We start from the raw sequence: 17,243 nt of genomic DNA on the forward strand, positions 1-17,243 counted from the left end.
GCAGTATAGAAATCGTGTGACGAAATATTAAATAAATTTATGTGATATTCGAACCAGCAAACCAGTGGACATTATTACTATACACACATCGGTGACACGAACTTTGCAATACTCATACCCAATTTTAGAAAATACATCGTCTCTAAATTATTCCAATATTCCAAAATAGGTAAGACCCCCCAATCGACTATTTTTTGATTGCTCTCCGAATTAATAATTCAAAATATAAAACAATTTCACGTGATTACGAACACAGACACACCGGTACAACTTAACGCACCGAATCACTTTACAACGCGATTAGTGATCACTGGAATAGTGGAATATACTGCAGGTAAATATTTATTGTCGAAAATTATTTCGTAAGGGCTTATAGCGACGGACTGTCGATTATTTTGGATAAAATCGGAGCCGAAAAATATTTAAGAGTAAACGTTAAGTAAGTGGTAATGTGGTATTATACCCGGTATTGAGAAGTCGTTCTATATCGACAGGAGGTATAAAATATTTTATTTTTAATTATTTATCACGTTATCAATATCAAATAATATGAATTCGATTGTTTTATATAAAAAAAGTGTATTTTCTCATAAACTATATTCAAAACCTAACCGCCTGCAAACAAATGTGTATCGGATCATGTTTTTCCTGATTATTTTCCTGAAGAATGTGCAAATAACGTCCCCTGCAGGTAATAATAATTACCTCTACTGATTATTGTCAGACGTGTAACTCAGAAGTGTCATGACTTATACATATATAATTGTTAATAAATATAGCCAGCAAAAATATATGAGTAACTATATCGATCGTTTATCATCGCCCTCCGATCTCGAGTGCGAAGAAAGTGATTTATTTTCACACTACTTATATTCTCTACGAAACCCGCTCGGCAGCATTTCGATTGAACATTTCGTCCGATATATCGCGCAGGTATTACGAAATGCATCAAATCGGCAAATCGCTAATAATATCTCCGGCAAAGTCGCACATGTTTCGACTATATATATGCGACGTAGAGACTTTCGTCTACCGTTTCTCGTTCGGCGACGCCACCGAGTCGGAACTCGCACGCGGATAGACTTGAGGGAAAGCGGTTATCGCAAAGAACGTGGTATAATAATAATATCACGATCACGAGTATCTACTTTTGCCGCTCGTACATGTGAATATAATTATAAGCAGGTACTAGGGGTGTCCCGGACAAAGTGCAGAGAATCTGCTGTAGGGGTTTGCATTATAGATATACGATATACCTATTATAATAGTGAGCCACGGCATTGTGCGTGCCGAATGTAAAAATATATAATTATATGTGCAAGTCAGTGATGATTTTTAATTAAGTGGATGGAAAACATGAAAAAAAATTTCAAGTTAGTAGAGTTATTTATTTATTTTTTAATACATATAAATATAGCCAGTTATATCAAGTATATGGTCTAAACTAATACAAAGTTAATGCTTGTGCAATATATGCATCATCAATATTAATTTTATTTATTATTCATATAAATTAATGTAACTTGGATTTGATTGAAAGTAACTCGTAGACCGTAGTTCATTAAGTTCATATCAATACAAATCCGGCAAGTTAAAAATTAACTTAATGAAAATTCAATTTAAAAAAGTTAAGTTAAAATCAACTTAACTTTAAATTTTTAACTCGTCTATTGTCTGGATTGATTATACATTATGAATGTGAAGTCGGTAGGTAGGTACTACCGCAGAAATATTACAAATTGGTTTTTTTTTTTTTATTTCGTCACTTATACGTATAGGTAGGTACAGAGCGTATACACATTTGAGCATCACGTGTTATATTGCTTGTCATAAATCACAATGCTTGTTTGTAATCGAACATATTCGAAAATATCCGATTTCGTTATGAGCAGTAGGTATACGGCGATCAGTGCAGCGGAGCTTTGAGAAAAATATTCTACTCGTCTGTCATTACGCGTAATGCGCATGCGCATTTTCGATGTATCCTGCTCAGTCATTATACACGACAGCAGCACCAGCTGTAAGCACCTAGACCTATAGGTACATGTTTAATGTTTATATATTTCATTGATTGTAACTTGCTGGAAAGTATTTTTGCGGCGAAGTCTAACGACATTTTACCAAGTTTTGTATGTAAAATTTTTAACTGATTTAAAATTGCAAATCGGCATCATAACTCATCTATGCTGCTTAATCAATTGATTTGCTTGATCAGTATCCTGTACAATATATCAATCCATACAATTACATTATATAATCCGTAAACTATTTTTGTATGTCGACGATTTTAAACGATTATTTTTGTACCGATCTGTAATCATGTAATACGAGTAAATATTGTAGGTAGATAGGTAAAATTGACGGATTGTTGGTACAATTCAATAATAAACGTTCGAATTGAACGTGGTTTTAGATGTATTTATACTGTCGCTGCGGGCGATCGTTCAGGGATATTATATGGGATTATCTTATTAGTTATTAATTGACTTATTATATTAAATACTTTTGTGTAACTCGAAATAACAAGACACAGCAGACGTCCATATTGCACGCATGGAAATTATAAGTGCTAGTACGATAGTATTATAACCGTCACGATAGCTACAATATATATTATTTTATTATTATCTCACAATAAGTATAGTTAATATTTTCGAGTTGTCGATCGTTGTATTGAGTGTACACCATTATGTTTAGTCGCGGATAGAATCGATATACAGAAAATAATACACCTCTTATAATATGTGTTCATATTTCCGTAGGTGGTCCGTTTTTAACCGGCCAAGCTAATAGTCATTTACTCGTTTGTCTCGGTAAATTATTGTGGTTATAAAACAAACGGTTTTCTTACAGTTTCAATAATTTATATTTAAGTCGCACCAATATACATGCCTATGTTCAGATAAGAGTCGTATTTATTTTAAGAGGACGCTACCCTATTTTCGCCCACTATAGTTTCAAAAGTGGGCTGTATAGGTTTGATATTAGGGTGAATCGTGACCAAACACTTAGAATATACTATCTGTGCTTAAGCGTCGGCTTTTATCCGACATCTTAATTTTCAAGCCAGATAATATAAGTCATAATAGATTTTGTTTTTTGTAATATTTCACGTACCCATTTCTTGCTTTCTATTTTTTCGGGCGTCTTTTGTAAAATATAATCCACATAATATTTATTATTATATATTATAAAAATTATAAGTATAATAATACGTATACAGAGAGTATCATGACGTGTATAGGTGTAGCGTACAAACCCATATCGGCTATTACCCTACATATATAGCTATTAAATAACTATAAAACCTGTCGCGACGTCGATGACCGTTCCAAAATGACTTTTATTATTGTCATTATTATATTATTATTACTACGCACCATAGGTGCCTATATTTTACACAGGTAACAGCACCCGTTTCATCGATCACTCAATTTGACGAGGACATTCCGCAGAAGGACGTCGCATCAGTAACCTGCTGTGGGTTATCTACTCGGTCATAGGACGATAAACCTTATATCTATATCTCCTAGTTATACCTATATAAAAATATGTAGCGGGATAGTGATTTTTTTATCAAAAATAATACATTTATTATTATCTTAATACACTATTATTTACATTATGCATATAGGTATGTAAATGTTTGATGTATATCGAAAATTAGATTTATTTCCGAAAATAATAAATATGTTGTTCGATACCATTATATTATTATAGGTATATATATATATGAGTGAACGACACGAATGCAGGTGATCGCGATACGAATATCCGAACACTACCCATATAATAGTCGTGAGCTGGGCGTATACTGACTAGGTCGAATCAACAATCGAGTATTCGAGTTTATAAATATTATTGTAAACAGTAAATACGCATAATATCTGCTAATCACACACCTATGCATGGTGATCTCCACGTTTCAGAGTTTGTCTTCGAGTAAAATTTTATAACCTTAAGGTTCACGATAAATATGGAATAATACATAATATTAATATTGTTCCGAAATATGTACTATATATTATCCGTAATATGTGTATTATATTAATTTAAATGAATTTACCTCGTCAAGTCTGGTGACAATCATCAAATCAATACGTTTCCGTCGAAATCTTCTAAGATTTAAAAAAAAAAAATTGTTAACTGATAAAATAAAAAGACTTTTCCACAGTCAGTGACGTCACGGAAAATATTATGGGCAATGTGTCGTCCCTGCAATCGATACCGTTTTACATTTTCCCGGCGGTCGATCCTTTAAAATAATACGTATATCATGTTTTCATACAAACAGAGTCGGTGTTTGCGCTCGGCAACTTTGCTCGAGTACGTTAAATTATATTATTTGACATTTTTAAATCGTCAGGCAGCGTGTGCAAAAGCGGTAACGTTATGTGACCGAAATACAACCAACCATCATGGGGTTTTGCGGTACAGTTATATACAAGATAAGGGCACACCTTTATAAATTGTATATTTTCATATCTTTTCATATTACAAGTTTAATAATTATTATATTCGCAGGTATAAGATATACATAAAAAAATTACGTATTTGTAACGCCCGCGCGTCGGCAACCATAAAATATTAAAGCGTACAAACATTAACTATATCGTACAATATAATACGATGTAGGTACGTGTGGACATAGATCGTATACTTGATGGACGGACGGACGCGGCGGCGGGGTCAATATCGACACGATAATAATACAATAATAAAAAGTCGAGCGTCGGTTACATTATGCGCGTTTTATCCGTTTAAATCCGATTAAAAACGACGGAGAGAATTTTCACTTTTCGTAGGCAAGTGTATAGGAACTCGTATGTTATTATTATTTTTATTGCTGCACACATAAGTATACGGAAAACCATTATTCGCAACGCTCGACGGTGGCCGCGGTCGGCATCCATGGACATAATGTATACAGTATACCTGTTATAATGTTCATAATATATCGAAATAACAATATATACGTACAATTACCATCGTATTGTATATCTGTCGCTTTCGTACAAAAGACATTAATCACTACAATATATGTATTAATTGTTGCTCCATTTAAGTTGTGTTTATGCGTGCTTTTCAAAAGAAATGTACTGCATTTCAGTTTGAAGTTCATAATCTGAATCACAACGTTTTTGTAAAATGAGATGACGTACTTACTACGGTCGTTTAACTATAGTAATATATAATCGTTTATCAAATGAAAGTAGCATTTCAAATTTAGATAGTTACCTATTATTATGCCTATCTAAAGTTATACTTGAATAGAAAACTAGTAGATACATGAAACATGATACATCGATACATGTATACACATACATTACTATAGATCTATTCGTGGACCATTTTATGAAAATATTTTGCTTCTGTAGTAGACTATGAAATAAACCATACACGGGTGGTTTTCATTGTTATTATTAAATCAGAAGCCCCCAATATTGTTATAAAAACAAATGATTTTTGATGTCGAAAAAATCAAAAGTTGATCGAAATTATTTATATAGGTATATATTTATATTTAACTATATTGTATGAGAGATGAGAGAGTTAAACGTCAAAATAATCCATCGGTAACCATAACAGCTATAATTTTCCCATAATTTACAGGGGATTACACGCGATTGATGCAATTTACGCGCCGTATTAAGGTAAACAAAAAAATCCTATAGGTACGCAGTCTTATTATAAAAAATACGATCTATAAAATATATCTAAATTTCAATGTACCAAATGGCGAATTGTATTCAAATTTCAAATGTCTGATTTCATTATTTCAATAACAGCAGTGATTTCGACGATCACATTTAATGATCACGATGAAATTCATAATTATTACAACGAAGAAAAAATATAATTTGCCAACAAAAACGTCGCACACGTTGCGAGAGCGTTTAAACTCGTTTCTGCGACAATAAAATCGCTACCGAAAAATATAATTGAATAGGTACCTCCTATTATAACAAGTACAGGTATTAGGCACACTAACGACTACGATTATATTGTCATTATTATATTATGCTCTGCAGCAGTGTTATGTAATATATAGAGGTACAATGGCAGACTCCGAGACAGTGAATATTATAATAATTATAAGAACCGGAGACGTGACAATGTGCGTACAACATCATCTACCCGTACATAATAATATTACGAAGTATTATAGGGGCCTACCCGCTATTAGAGTGCAGCGTGCGTTTAATTGTCGTATACATTATACAAAACGTGCTTCGGTCTTAAACGCTTGTGCTGTCGCGAGTTCCGTACCGTTTAAAAAAATTAAAACGTTTCATTCGAAATCGTTATTATAGACGCAACAATATAGTCTATTATCGTGCTGCGATACGATAGCACGTCGTCTTGTTTACGGTACGTACAATAGGCGTACACGTTGCAATAATGGGTGCCCGGCGACCTCAGGGCACTGCAGCCGAGTTCGCGTGCGCAGAAAATCCGAGTGATCTGACATAATACTGATAATCAGTCATCTCGGGATCGAATTACCACCTACCCCTGAAAATTGGTAAGACATTATAATATTATATAACCACTGATTTCCAGACCAATATGCGTACACCCAGGCCCACATTGTACCGGCGACCTACCGAGAAAATCTCGGTGGACCGCTTAAAAATAGTGTATTGTGTAAATATATTACATATTTTATTTTATTTTTTTGTATTATATAAATATATTTATACGTGTACACTGTACATCCATATACCTATACGGCTATACACCTAATCATATAAATATATTATTATATCTAAAAGCAAATCTAATTTTAAATTTATTAAGTCATAGAAAATTGATTAAAAATCATGGTCATACTACTCATACTAAGGTCATGATGACTGATGAGTGATGAGTATAAAACGAAATGTGTAAAAATTGCATATATTATCTAGTACTGGACTTATACACTGCGTTTTTTTTTTTTTTTTAATAATATAGCTACGTACGAGTATACTATAAGTAACTTAATTTAATGAATTGGATAAGTATTGTTGAGAGCCGGTAGAAATTTAAAATCTCGGTGAGTCGAACCCTCAATCCGGAGGCTGCGTATACTGCGGTAGATATGTGTTTACGACACACACCCGTTAACAACAAAAACGCTAATTATTAATCATTAAACTACCATGTATGTAAACCCTTCTAAATTCTAATGTGGACCTGTAGCCTAAAATCATGGGAAAATGCTAAAATATCTCGTCTGAAAAAAAAATGTCTTTTAAAAATATTGCTCAAGAGAAAATTAACAAATTTCACGTCGTCCTACACATAATATCATCTGATGTGCACATCTAAACATCTTTCACATCAAACAAATACTATATCGTGTTCAACGACAGCGTCAATCTAACATTCTAACCTGTATTTATTTTACTGCGTGTCATTCATGCGCACAAGGATAAGCGACTACGGAGACTTGAGGATTTCCCCGAGGCCCTTGAAGGAACTATATAGAAACGTTTTTTTTTTTTCAAACAAATTGTATTAAATACAAATAAAGTAAAATAGGTACTTGTATACACTATCACTAGAAAAAATTAGCCATCACTGGTTGTTTGGCAATTGAAATTTTTTTCATATTGTCTAATCTAGAGGTATATTATCATTATTGTTTTTCTAACCAAAATTAATAGTTTTCTTCTTAAGGCCTGCCGCAAAGGAATGATATCTGCGTGAAAAATCACCACGTATATATATAATATAGTTATATGACATTTGATCAGTTGTAATGCAAGTATTACGACCTCTTAAACATATTCCCCCCAGTGAGAAAAACAGAGCCCACCCGCCCCCGTCAAAATGTTCATAAGAATACGCGCCTTTAATGGTAACACACCGGACACGGTTATGATTTGACACCAATAGATACGCAGCAATAATATATTAAGTATAGTTACGTAAAGATTATTTCTCGAAACACTCGAGTTTCAGCTGAGAAAAAATCCGTTCGTTTGGCATACATTTACATGAATATTATATTCTGTCACGATCGTTGTGTATGTACAGGTAGGCGAACAGGTAGGTCGCATGTACAGGTGTGTGCACGACACTAAGTACAAGCACCCTATAACGAGCAACGAAATTCACCGTTAAAATCGTGCGGCGATATTGAATTTTGTTCGAGTATTTGCACGCTATCGTCGCCACCTATCGTATGTCGGATCGTTGCGAAATTCGATCGCCTGTATTTTAATAATACGTGTTACGATTAATATTTTGCGACGTCGGTTTTCACAAAATATCGCAGTCATATGCTCTTGCGAGGTTTCATATATTACAATAATGTTTACCTTTCTGTAAATAATAAAATATCATTTCATAGGTTCGCTCTACAATATAGTGTATCAATAAAAATATCGTGATATGTACACCTGCAGCGATCGGAAATATGGGCTGCAACGCGATATTACCTACGTATTATGTTTAAAATACAACAGTATAATATTATTGAGTAGGAATATAATATAATATATATGAAAACCGTGTAGGTATGTTATGGGATTAAAATAAACATTACAATTTCACATGTGCAGCAGTCTATATGATAATAATATTATATATATATATATATATATTATAATTTTTAAGTTCACACTCGTTCTTCGATCCGAGCGCCGGCGTTTCTGTATACATATATATACATGTATTATATCCTGCAATGTTGTCTCGCGGAGAGAAATTTTTTTCTTCGTTAACAAAATTTCAAAAATAACAAAAAATCCACACGCGGGATTAAGACGCTCTATGTACGTGTGTAATAATTACCGCGACGGTCATCGGCACGAGAAAGTAGAATAAAGTAGATTAAGTGTACCAAATATTTGCTGCGGCTATATTCATTAATCGTAAAATACAATTGGCTATGTAAAGTATATCATGTCATTATTACTGTGTGTGTGTGTGTGTGTGTGTGTGTGTGTACTGTGTATATATTACGCCCCTACGAGTCCATAACAATATGGAAATTAATAACGTTTTTCATAATTTTTTGTTTGTTTTGTTTAGAAAACGTTTGCGGTCATCCTCCAGTGCCCGTCAACGCCAAACTCGTCCGGGACGGGGCTAAGGCCACGTTCGTTTGTGACGACGGTTACAGACTATTCGGGTAAATATCATATTTTATTAAACTGACATATATTTTTTTTTACCATTGTCAAACGCGACACGTATATTATTGTAGGTACTCACCTACATTTGCAAGGTGATTTTTTTAAAACAAAAAAGATTTTTCGCTTATACAATTTTCATGTATGTATTAGGTATGATAGCACTCTATAATTTTTAGTTATTTTTTTTATTGACCGCTTAAAATTTCATATTCAGAAGCACGGAATATTTTGAAATATATAACAATAGCAAATGAGCTGCAGTTTTTATTTTTAATTAAAACTATGTACATCGTGTGAGTTAAAAACGTGGATTGTCTTTTATATTGTTGTGAAAAACCGTTAAGGAAAAAACACATTTTATCAATTTAATATAAAAATATGTTTTTTTTCAACAATTAACCAGCACAATGACGGCGTTACAATGATACCTCTAATATTGTATAGTTTCTTGCATCATTAGATAATATAAGATAGCTTTAAGATAAACACCCTAAAATATAGGGCCTAAGGTTGCAGTTTACCATAAACAAACGTAAAATAGGAATCCAAGTTTTAATTTTTTATCGTCCCACAGGTCCGAATCGATAACTTGTTCCTCAAACGGCGCCTGGACCGGGGATCTGCCGTTTTGTGGTAAGTCATGTTTGAATATGATAATGTATACACTTAGTGGTAATAGTATCTATATATACATCTGATATCTGGATATGCATTAGAAATCATTGTTATTATTAACATTTAAACTTCCCATCAATATATCATAAAAGACAGATTTGGTTACATGCTACACTTAATATACATATAACTATATAATATTATTGGTAACTCCGATCTTCAATTAGGTACATCATGGTTGTATCTTCAAGCGAAATAATTATAACTTGACCAAACTTAGTAAGCGAAAAATGCTAAGTTTTTTTTATGAAGTAGTGTAAAGCCACAAAATAATGGAATAAACATGGTTACCCAAATAAACAATCTCAACATTTTTTTTGGTTTTTTCCAGTATATATAACATAAGTCATAGACGTATTCCAAGATAGGAAGAAATAGGAGAAGGGATCATTTGGGGTCGGCAGGGTGGATTTTGGCACACCTGTTTTTTCGGCGTCTCATTGACCAACCTCAAAAATCACAAACGCATGGCTGATGCATTAAAATTATGATTTATGAGTATCATAATTGAAATGCACACCAGGACAAAAGCTATTCCAACTTTAAACTTCCAATTTTTATAATTTATTAACAATTCACTCTTATACACTTACATATATACATAAAATATACATAGGCATTCAAACTATGACGAAAAAAAGGGGGTATGCTTTAATTTTGGAAGAATGGTATATGGTGCCACTGAGTCTGCCACTGTTGATAGGTGCAAAAAGTCAAATTATTGGTTCCCGATAAAGACGTTCAAATTGAAACAAAAAAAACTTCGAAATTAAACTGTGAAGTACAGACAAATAATAAAACTATAAGTAAAGAAATATAATGTATAAAAGCAGAATGAAACATTTTTAAAAAGCTGCATATTATTATGTAGACACTAGACACTCTTATAGGTCCTTATAAAATGGGAAATGCTTTTAACATAATTCGCAACTAATTCGGATACACCGGGATATTTTCTAGTCAACTCTCCGTTAAGCAGGTAGCAGGTTTCTTTTCACATTCGGTGTATTCTACATTTCTACAACTTTGAAGTTATTAAACCCAACAATTTTTTCTACTTTAATTTCTGCTTTTTAATGGATCATCTAGACTGTATTATCTATAATATATTCAAATAATATCATTTTTTTGATTTAGTTGAAGTATAGGGGATCAGTAAGTAGTTGATTCCACGTTGGAGTGTCCTAATATAAAAGGCACTCTATGTTTTAATCTTTATAAAAAGTATTTTTTATCCTTATTTGTTTCATCGTCATCGTCCACTTACCATGTTTTGACAAAGTAGACGGTACAATATATATGTACCTACCTGAATAACAGCTAACAGGATTATCCAAACCACATCATATTTTTATATTTTTTTACAGGAAATATATGTGGGCAGGTATTTACTGTTTGATATTATATTAGGTAGGGAATTGTCTTCTAGTCCATAGAGTGGATGGATTAAGCAAACGATTTAATTTATAACAACAATTACGTCTCGTGAGAAGCATAAATCATTACGTTTTAATTGTAAAGCCCGCAGTAAACAATAGTTATAATTGTTTACATAACCAAGATATCATAATAATATCGACTATACAGATATCTATTTAACTAGGTCGATGTTTTGTTTTTTGTATTTCATAACCTTTTGTAGGAGAGCCGACGAGAGTTCTATCAAACGACTGAATTTCTCGCACTATCGTCTATGTATAGTGTTCAAAGTTTCTCTTCGACGTTTTTCTTAACCTCAGACATTACTGAAACTTAGCAATTTGACTTTTATACATACATTAATCGGTATCTCAAAACTATTAAGAAACAGGAAATCAATGATATTTAAAATGTTGCTAACCAACAAATAGTAATTAGATTTTAATTTCTGGCGAATCCTTTCTTTAGTAATACAATAATAATTCTCCAAAATTTCTCCTAACTCGTATTAAAAAACAAAATAATAAAATATTTTAGACACTAGGTATATTGCCCTACGCTTATGTGTTATTATGAACGTACATATAACACGTCCGTTTTCGGATTTATATAGGTACCAACGTGGCTGTGCATAAGCCGACTAACCAGTCGACGACGGCCAGGGGAGGAAGTCCGGGAAACGCCAACGACGGCGACCCAACGACAGTGCACGATGGTCGGAGGTGTACGGAAACACTCAAGGAACCGTCACCTTGGTGGTCGGTGGACCTGCTGCAACCGTACCCGGTTCGGGCGGTGTCCATCACGACCAGAGGATGTTGCGGTGAGTACTTATACATAATCACTACTAACATGCATGAGGGGATGCCAAAAATACTTACGGTGAAATTTTTAAGCCCATATTTACCATTGTAAGTGCACTTTTTAAGCTCCAACTGCATACAACAACAACGGCTGGTTTTTTTTGCATTACACTTTGGAAAATAGCAGTATTTTTAACTTACTGTACAATATAGCTCACACAAAGTTTGAATTAGGTACTTAATTAATCCAAACGTTTATATACAATTTTATTACACAAATTTTATGAAATATTTTTATTTATTTAAATTACAAAATATTTGATATTTTGTACTCACGTTGTACTAAATTAATAATTCTATCTAATTTCAATTAAAAATATTTAACACTTGATGGATTTATTATCATAATATTTTTATATATATATATATATATTTTAAAGAGCCATTATACTTATATAGTATATCTTATTAATATTGTTATAACACTCTTTAAACTATTTCATTTTTATTAATAGTTTCATAAATGTAGAAAATATGTTAGATTTTTTAGAATACAATTCAAACAATCTTTTGGTTAAAAACGTGAGGCCCCTCAAATTTATAACTTAATGTACGCCTATGAATAAAATATAAAGTTTTTCAGAAAACATAAATATTATACATATGTACTACCATAACATACCAATAGGATATAGGATTTTATTTAATCAATAAACATTTGTCTATCCAAACAGATAACTCATCGTCATCGTATCTGATCTGACTAAAAAGAGGCTTGTAAAGCTCATAATATAAAAATTAGATTACTTTATGATGCGACCGGCTCAATAATATAATATATATTAAGTAGTAAAAAATACAACATTTTGGTATTCACATTTGAAACACCTATACCGATAGACCTATAAGTACCTATATAGTCCTTGCTAACCTACGAATAATTTATATTTTAAATATACTTCGTCGGGCCCGAATTCCTAACAAAAAAACAACAATATGATTTCATGTAAATTTTTATTTAAATTACAAAAAAATGGCGTATAATATAATATTATTATTGCTTTTAATATTTCTCGATCAAAATATAAACAACGGCCCGTGGACGAGCGAATCTAATAAAAAAATAACCGTCCGAATTCATTTCACATCTAAACTACCCCGCGTGCACACATGCATACGGGCTATAACTATATAATATATAATATATATTTTATCAATTTTTCTTTTACCTATACAAACGGCAAAACGTATTATTTTCTAGGTTAGCCGCGTATTCGCAATAAAAATAATAATAATAATAATAACATTATAACAGTGTAATAACGACAACAAGACGCAGTTTTTCGTGAATATTTTTATTTAATATAATGTTTGTAACGGAACATCGCATACCTGTACAGAATGATAATAATTTCAGTGACAGTAGGCGACGTTCGATTTTATACATTATTTTAATTTGTACGATATGAAAAATAAAAAATACGATTACTCGAAAACTGTCACCCTAAAATAGTGCTTGAACCCCACTACCGCCCCCGAACTTAATGTATACGGTGTATAATCTGTCAGCGGCGAAACTACTCGCGACAAACGACCGATTGTTGTTGTAGGGCTAAAAATACTTAAATTATTATTATTACTATTTTTATTTATCGAGTATTAAAATACCGCAGGCTGCACAGTCGTCGTCGTCGTCGTCGTATATAAATAAAATCGCCTTTCTACAGCGACAGTCTATATTTTTTGCATCTATGAAATTTATTATTGAAAAAAAAAATAATCAAATTACAATATTACACGAAAACGAGCAGGGTGGTGTCGTGATGGTGTAGGGAGGCAGTGCGTGGCTCCCCCTTGGCAGGGCGAGGGCGTCTCTATACGATATTGTACACTGCACACGCGCATTACAACATAATAATATTATAATATTACCATCGTAACGACGAAACGACTTATTAATAATCGACAAAAAAACACTATTCGACGTCGGACACGTCCAGCTCGCTGATGACCGGGCCGCCGAATGACGACGACGGCGGCTGCTGCTGTGGCGGCGGTGGCTGGCGGCGCATCAGGTTCTTGCCCAGCTCCGGCAGCTTCTTGATGAGCATATCGAACACGGGGTCGGGCAGCGTGCGCTGCAAAACGTTGAGCAGCTCGGTGGGCTGGCCGCACACCACAACCGCGTTGGCCAGGTGCTCGACTCCCCGGGCCGCGTCACCTTGTTCCAAGTACGACTCGCCCATCTGAACCTCCTGCAGGAAGAACCGCTGCACGGCCTGCTGGTCGGTGAAGTCTGGGAACGCCGACTTGGCGGCCCGCGCGGCCAGCTCGTGTTCCTTGGCCAACAGCCGCTTTTTGCGCAAGTTCGACTTGAAGTGCGGGTCGCTGCGGCGCTTCCGGTCGAAGTAGATGCAGTAGCCGACGAAGCACAGGCCCGCGATGCCGGCCGCGGCCGCGCTGATGGCGGTCTTCGAGACCTCGGTCTGCGGACAGTTAAAAATTAATATAATAGTAGAATAATAATTATTGTTTTCAATCGGTTTAACACACGAATTAACATTGTGTGTAAGTCGTTCATTCAAACGCAAAAGTCGACCGACACGATTATCGTCGGATTACGTCGGTCGAGTTTGGTCTGTATACGTTTAGAAAATCCAAGGACCCCGAGTTCGAGTTTCGACGCGTACCTAACCTAATTTTCGGTCTAAATCCGAAACGTTGATACGATCTTTTGACCGCGCGCGCCGGAAGGTTGCAGCAGTGAATATACCAACGTGGTGTGTGTAGTTATAGTTTTTATACGAGTGCGACGTGTGAAGTTATCAAAAGAATAACACAATAACAATAAAAAAAACAAATCTGTGTAGGAGATACTGTGTATGGTTATTATGGGACGGCAAAATGGTACCTCATATTTTTACACACAAACTAGTTTCGAGTGACGAATGACGATGGTAATGAACCTGACGGCGTCGCGCTGCTGCTGTATCGCCCACGACTTTTTTTCCACAACTCGTACACTGTTAAACGTTTTTGTTCGTATTCTAACCAACAAAATGTAACTAGCGAAGGACATATTTGCCCTTCACCAGACAGCATAGTGCAATAGAGGAACATGACTATGTGGATCATTTGCACGCCACACCCAATTTAATTATTATTTTTTTTTTTTGCGCGTGCTTTGTATATACAACATCATAATATAATAATTATAATGGGGAAAAAATACGCACGGTCAGGTCGACTTTGTACCCAACTATATACATCAAACCTTGATACTAACAATAATTCTCGGAAATATATAAATAGTTTTTTTTTCAAACCAACCGTTGAGCACTTACTCGTATTTATACTTCAGATCGAAATTGACGATAATTGTAATTTATTTCAACACCCTCCTCCCGCCCAGCCCATACCCAACGACCTTTCTGCTAAATGTGGACAATCGAAAGTGATTCACAAATTTTTATGTAATATTATGTATTTATTTATTAGTGCGGGTATAAATATAAATTATAATCATTAATCATTCATTATTGATTTAAAAATTAATTAATGAAATTTATATCGTACATACAGGTCATCAACCTTTGCAGGACATAGAAATAAGGGTTGGGAATAGCAGTGCGGAATTGCAGAGGAACCCACTGTGTTCTTGGTTTCCAGGAACGATCGGTAAGTTTTTCTGAGATCTAACACTATAGAATAGAGAGGGTAACTCACATACTATAAATCAACCAATTCTCATTGAGTGATCGGTCTAATTATACGACTTTATATAGAGGAAGGCACGACGAAAATCCTCAGCTGCGCGAGACAAATCGTTGGACAGCATGTATTCCTACAACTGGTGGGCGTCGAGGGATCACTATCCCTGTGTGAAGTTGAAGTATATTCCACCGAAGGTTAGTTTATGGGTACATTGTATTAATGCAGGGTGGATAAAAAATGTTAACTTTGACTGTAATTTGACGCCATAATGTTATGTTGGACCGATTTACAGAATTTTCTTTGGATCGCTGCGCGCCGAGCAGTTCGTCCGCGCAAACAGATGTGGCAGTTTTCGACAATAAGTGCTATGAGTTCAACGTGAACCGGGGAGCGTCTTTCGCCGATGCCCGACAAAAATGTCAGGCGACCGGTGGCGACATCGTGCACGGTTTCCGGGGGTCGGCGTCCACGTTTCTGGCCGCAGAGCTCGAGCGGCGGAAATCACGACTCAAGACCCAGTTGATCTGGATCGGGGCGCAAAAAGAACCCGGCCTTACGTCCAGGACGTGGAAATGGGTCAACGGTAAGAATATATAAAATCATGTTAGAAATTACATGAATATTACTACGATCGGGACGGAACGAATAAATATCTAATAATATTATACCATGTCGATTTATCTGCCGCAGGTGACGTGATAACGAAACCTACGTGGGGAAAAGATCAACCGAATAACTACAACGGTGAACAGAATTGCGTGGTGCTCGAAGGAGGCCGCGAATGGCTGTGGAACGATGTGGGATGCAATTTGGATTATTTACATTGGATTTGTCAATACAGTGAGTGTGTCGATACAACGCATAACTTAACCTAATCCGTAGAGATTCCTCACACCGACAATAACAGTTTTTAAAAATTAATTTTGACGATTTTTTTACGCGCAGCACCGACCACTTGTGGGAGTCCCGACATCAAGGTGAACAGTACGATAGCAAGTCCGTATACATTTAAGGTGTCGTCGGTGATTGAGTACGTCTGTCCAGAAGGGCATGCCACACAGGGTTCGGCCAAGAGGACGTGCGGGTCTAACGGGTTTTGGACCGGGACGGCGCCGACGTGCAAATGTAAGTATGACGGTGACCCACAGCCCAAAAAAACCGAACATCTGATAGGTTATTGTGTATCACGATTTACCAACGGTATGTATTTATAATATACTCATATAGACGTCGATTGTGGACCATTGACTGGTATAGAAAACGGCACTATTACGCTGCAAGACAACGGTACAACGACGTTCAAATCGACCGCCAAATATACTTGCAACCAGAATTACAGCCTGTCGAATGGCGACGCCAAGAGGACGTGCGCGGAAGATGGAAAATGGAGCGGACGCACTCCACAATGTCTATGTACGTACATATAATTACACAGAGTGGGCGATGCCGCAACATTAACGTGTTATAATAGGGCTAAGTTGAATTTTAATTATTAACTTAACGC

General features: G+C 35.1%; 1 protein-coding gene across 1 annotated transcript in view; it reads left to right on the plus strand.

Moving 5' to 3' along the window:
- LOC111037179 (sushi, von Willebrand factor type A, EGF and pentraxin domain-containing protein 1) overlaps positions 1–17,243 on the plus strand; it is a 70,640-nt gene that overhangs the window by 46,131 nt on the left and 7,266 nt on the right. The window contains exons 2-10 of the mRNA XM_022319569.1: positions 9,025–9,124; positions 9,703–9,761; positions 11,836–12,045; positions 15,608–15,703; positions 15,811–15,933; positions 16,032–16,322; positions 16,430–16,579; positions 16,685–16,864; positions 16,967–17,152. Coding sequence (XP_022175261.1) covers positions 9,025–9,124; positions 9,703–9,761; positions 11,836–12,045; positions 15,608–15,703; positions 15,811–15,933; positions 16,032–16,322; positions 16,430–16,579; positions 16,685–16,864; positions 16,967–17,152 — 1,395 coding nt within the window. The remainder of the gene's footprint in view (positions 1–9,024; positions 9,125–9,702; positions 9,762–11,835; positions 12,046–15,607; positions 15,704–15,810; positions 15,934–16,031; positions 16,323–16,429; positions 16,580–16,684; positions 16,865–16,966; positions 17,153–17,243) is intronic.

Source organism: Myzus persicae, unplaced genomic scaffold (assembly GCF_001856785.1).
Source record: "Myzus persicae strain clone G006 unplaced genomic scaffold, MPER_G0061.0, whole genome shotgun sequence".
In the NCBI taxonomy this organism is placed as follows: domain Eukaryota; kingdom Metazoa; phylum Arthropoda; class Insecta; order Hemiptera; family Aphididae; genus Myzus; species Myzus persicae.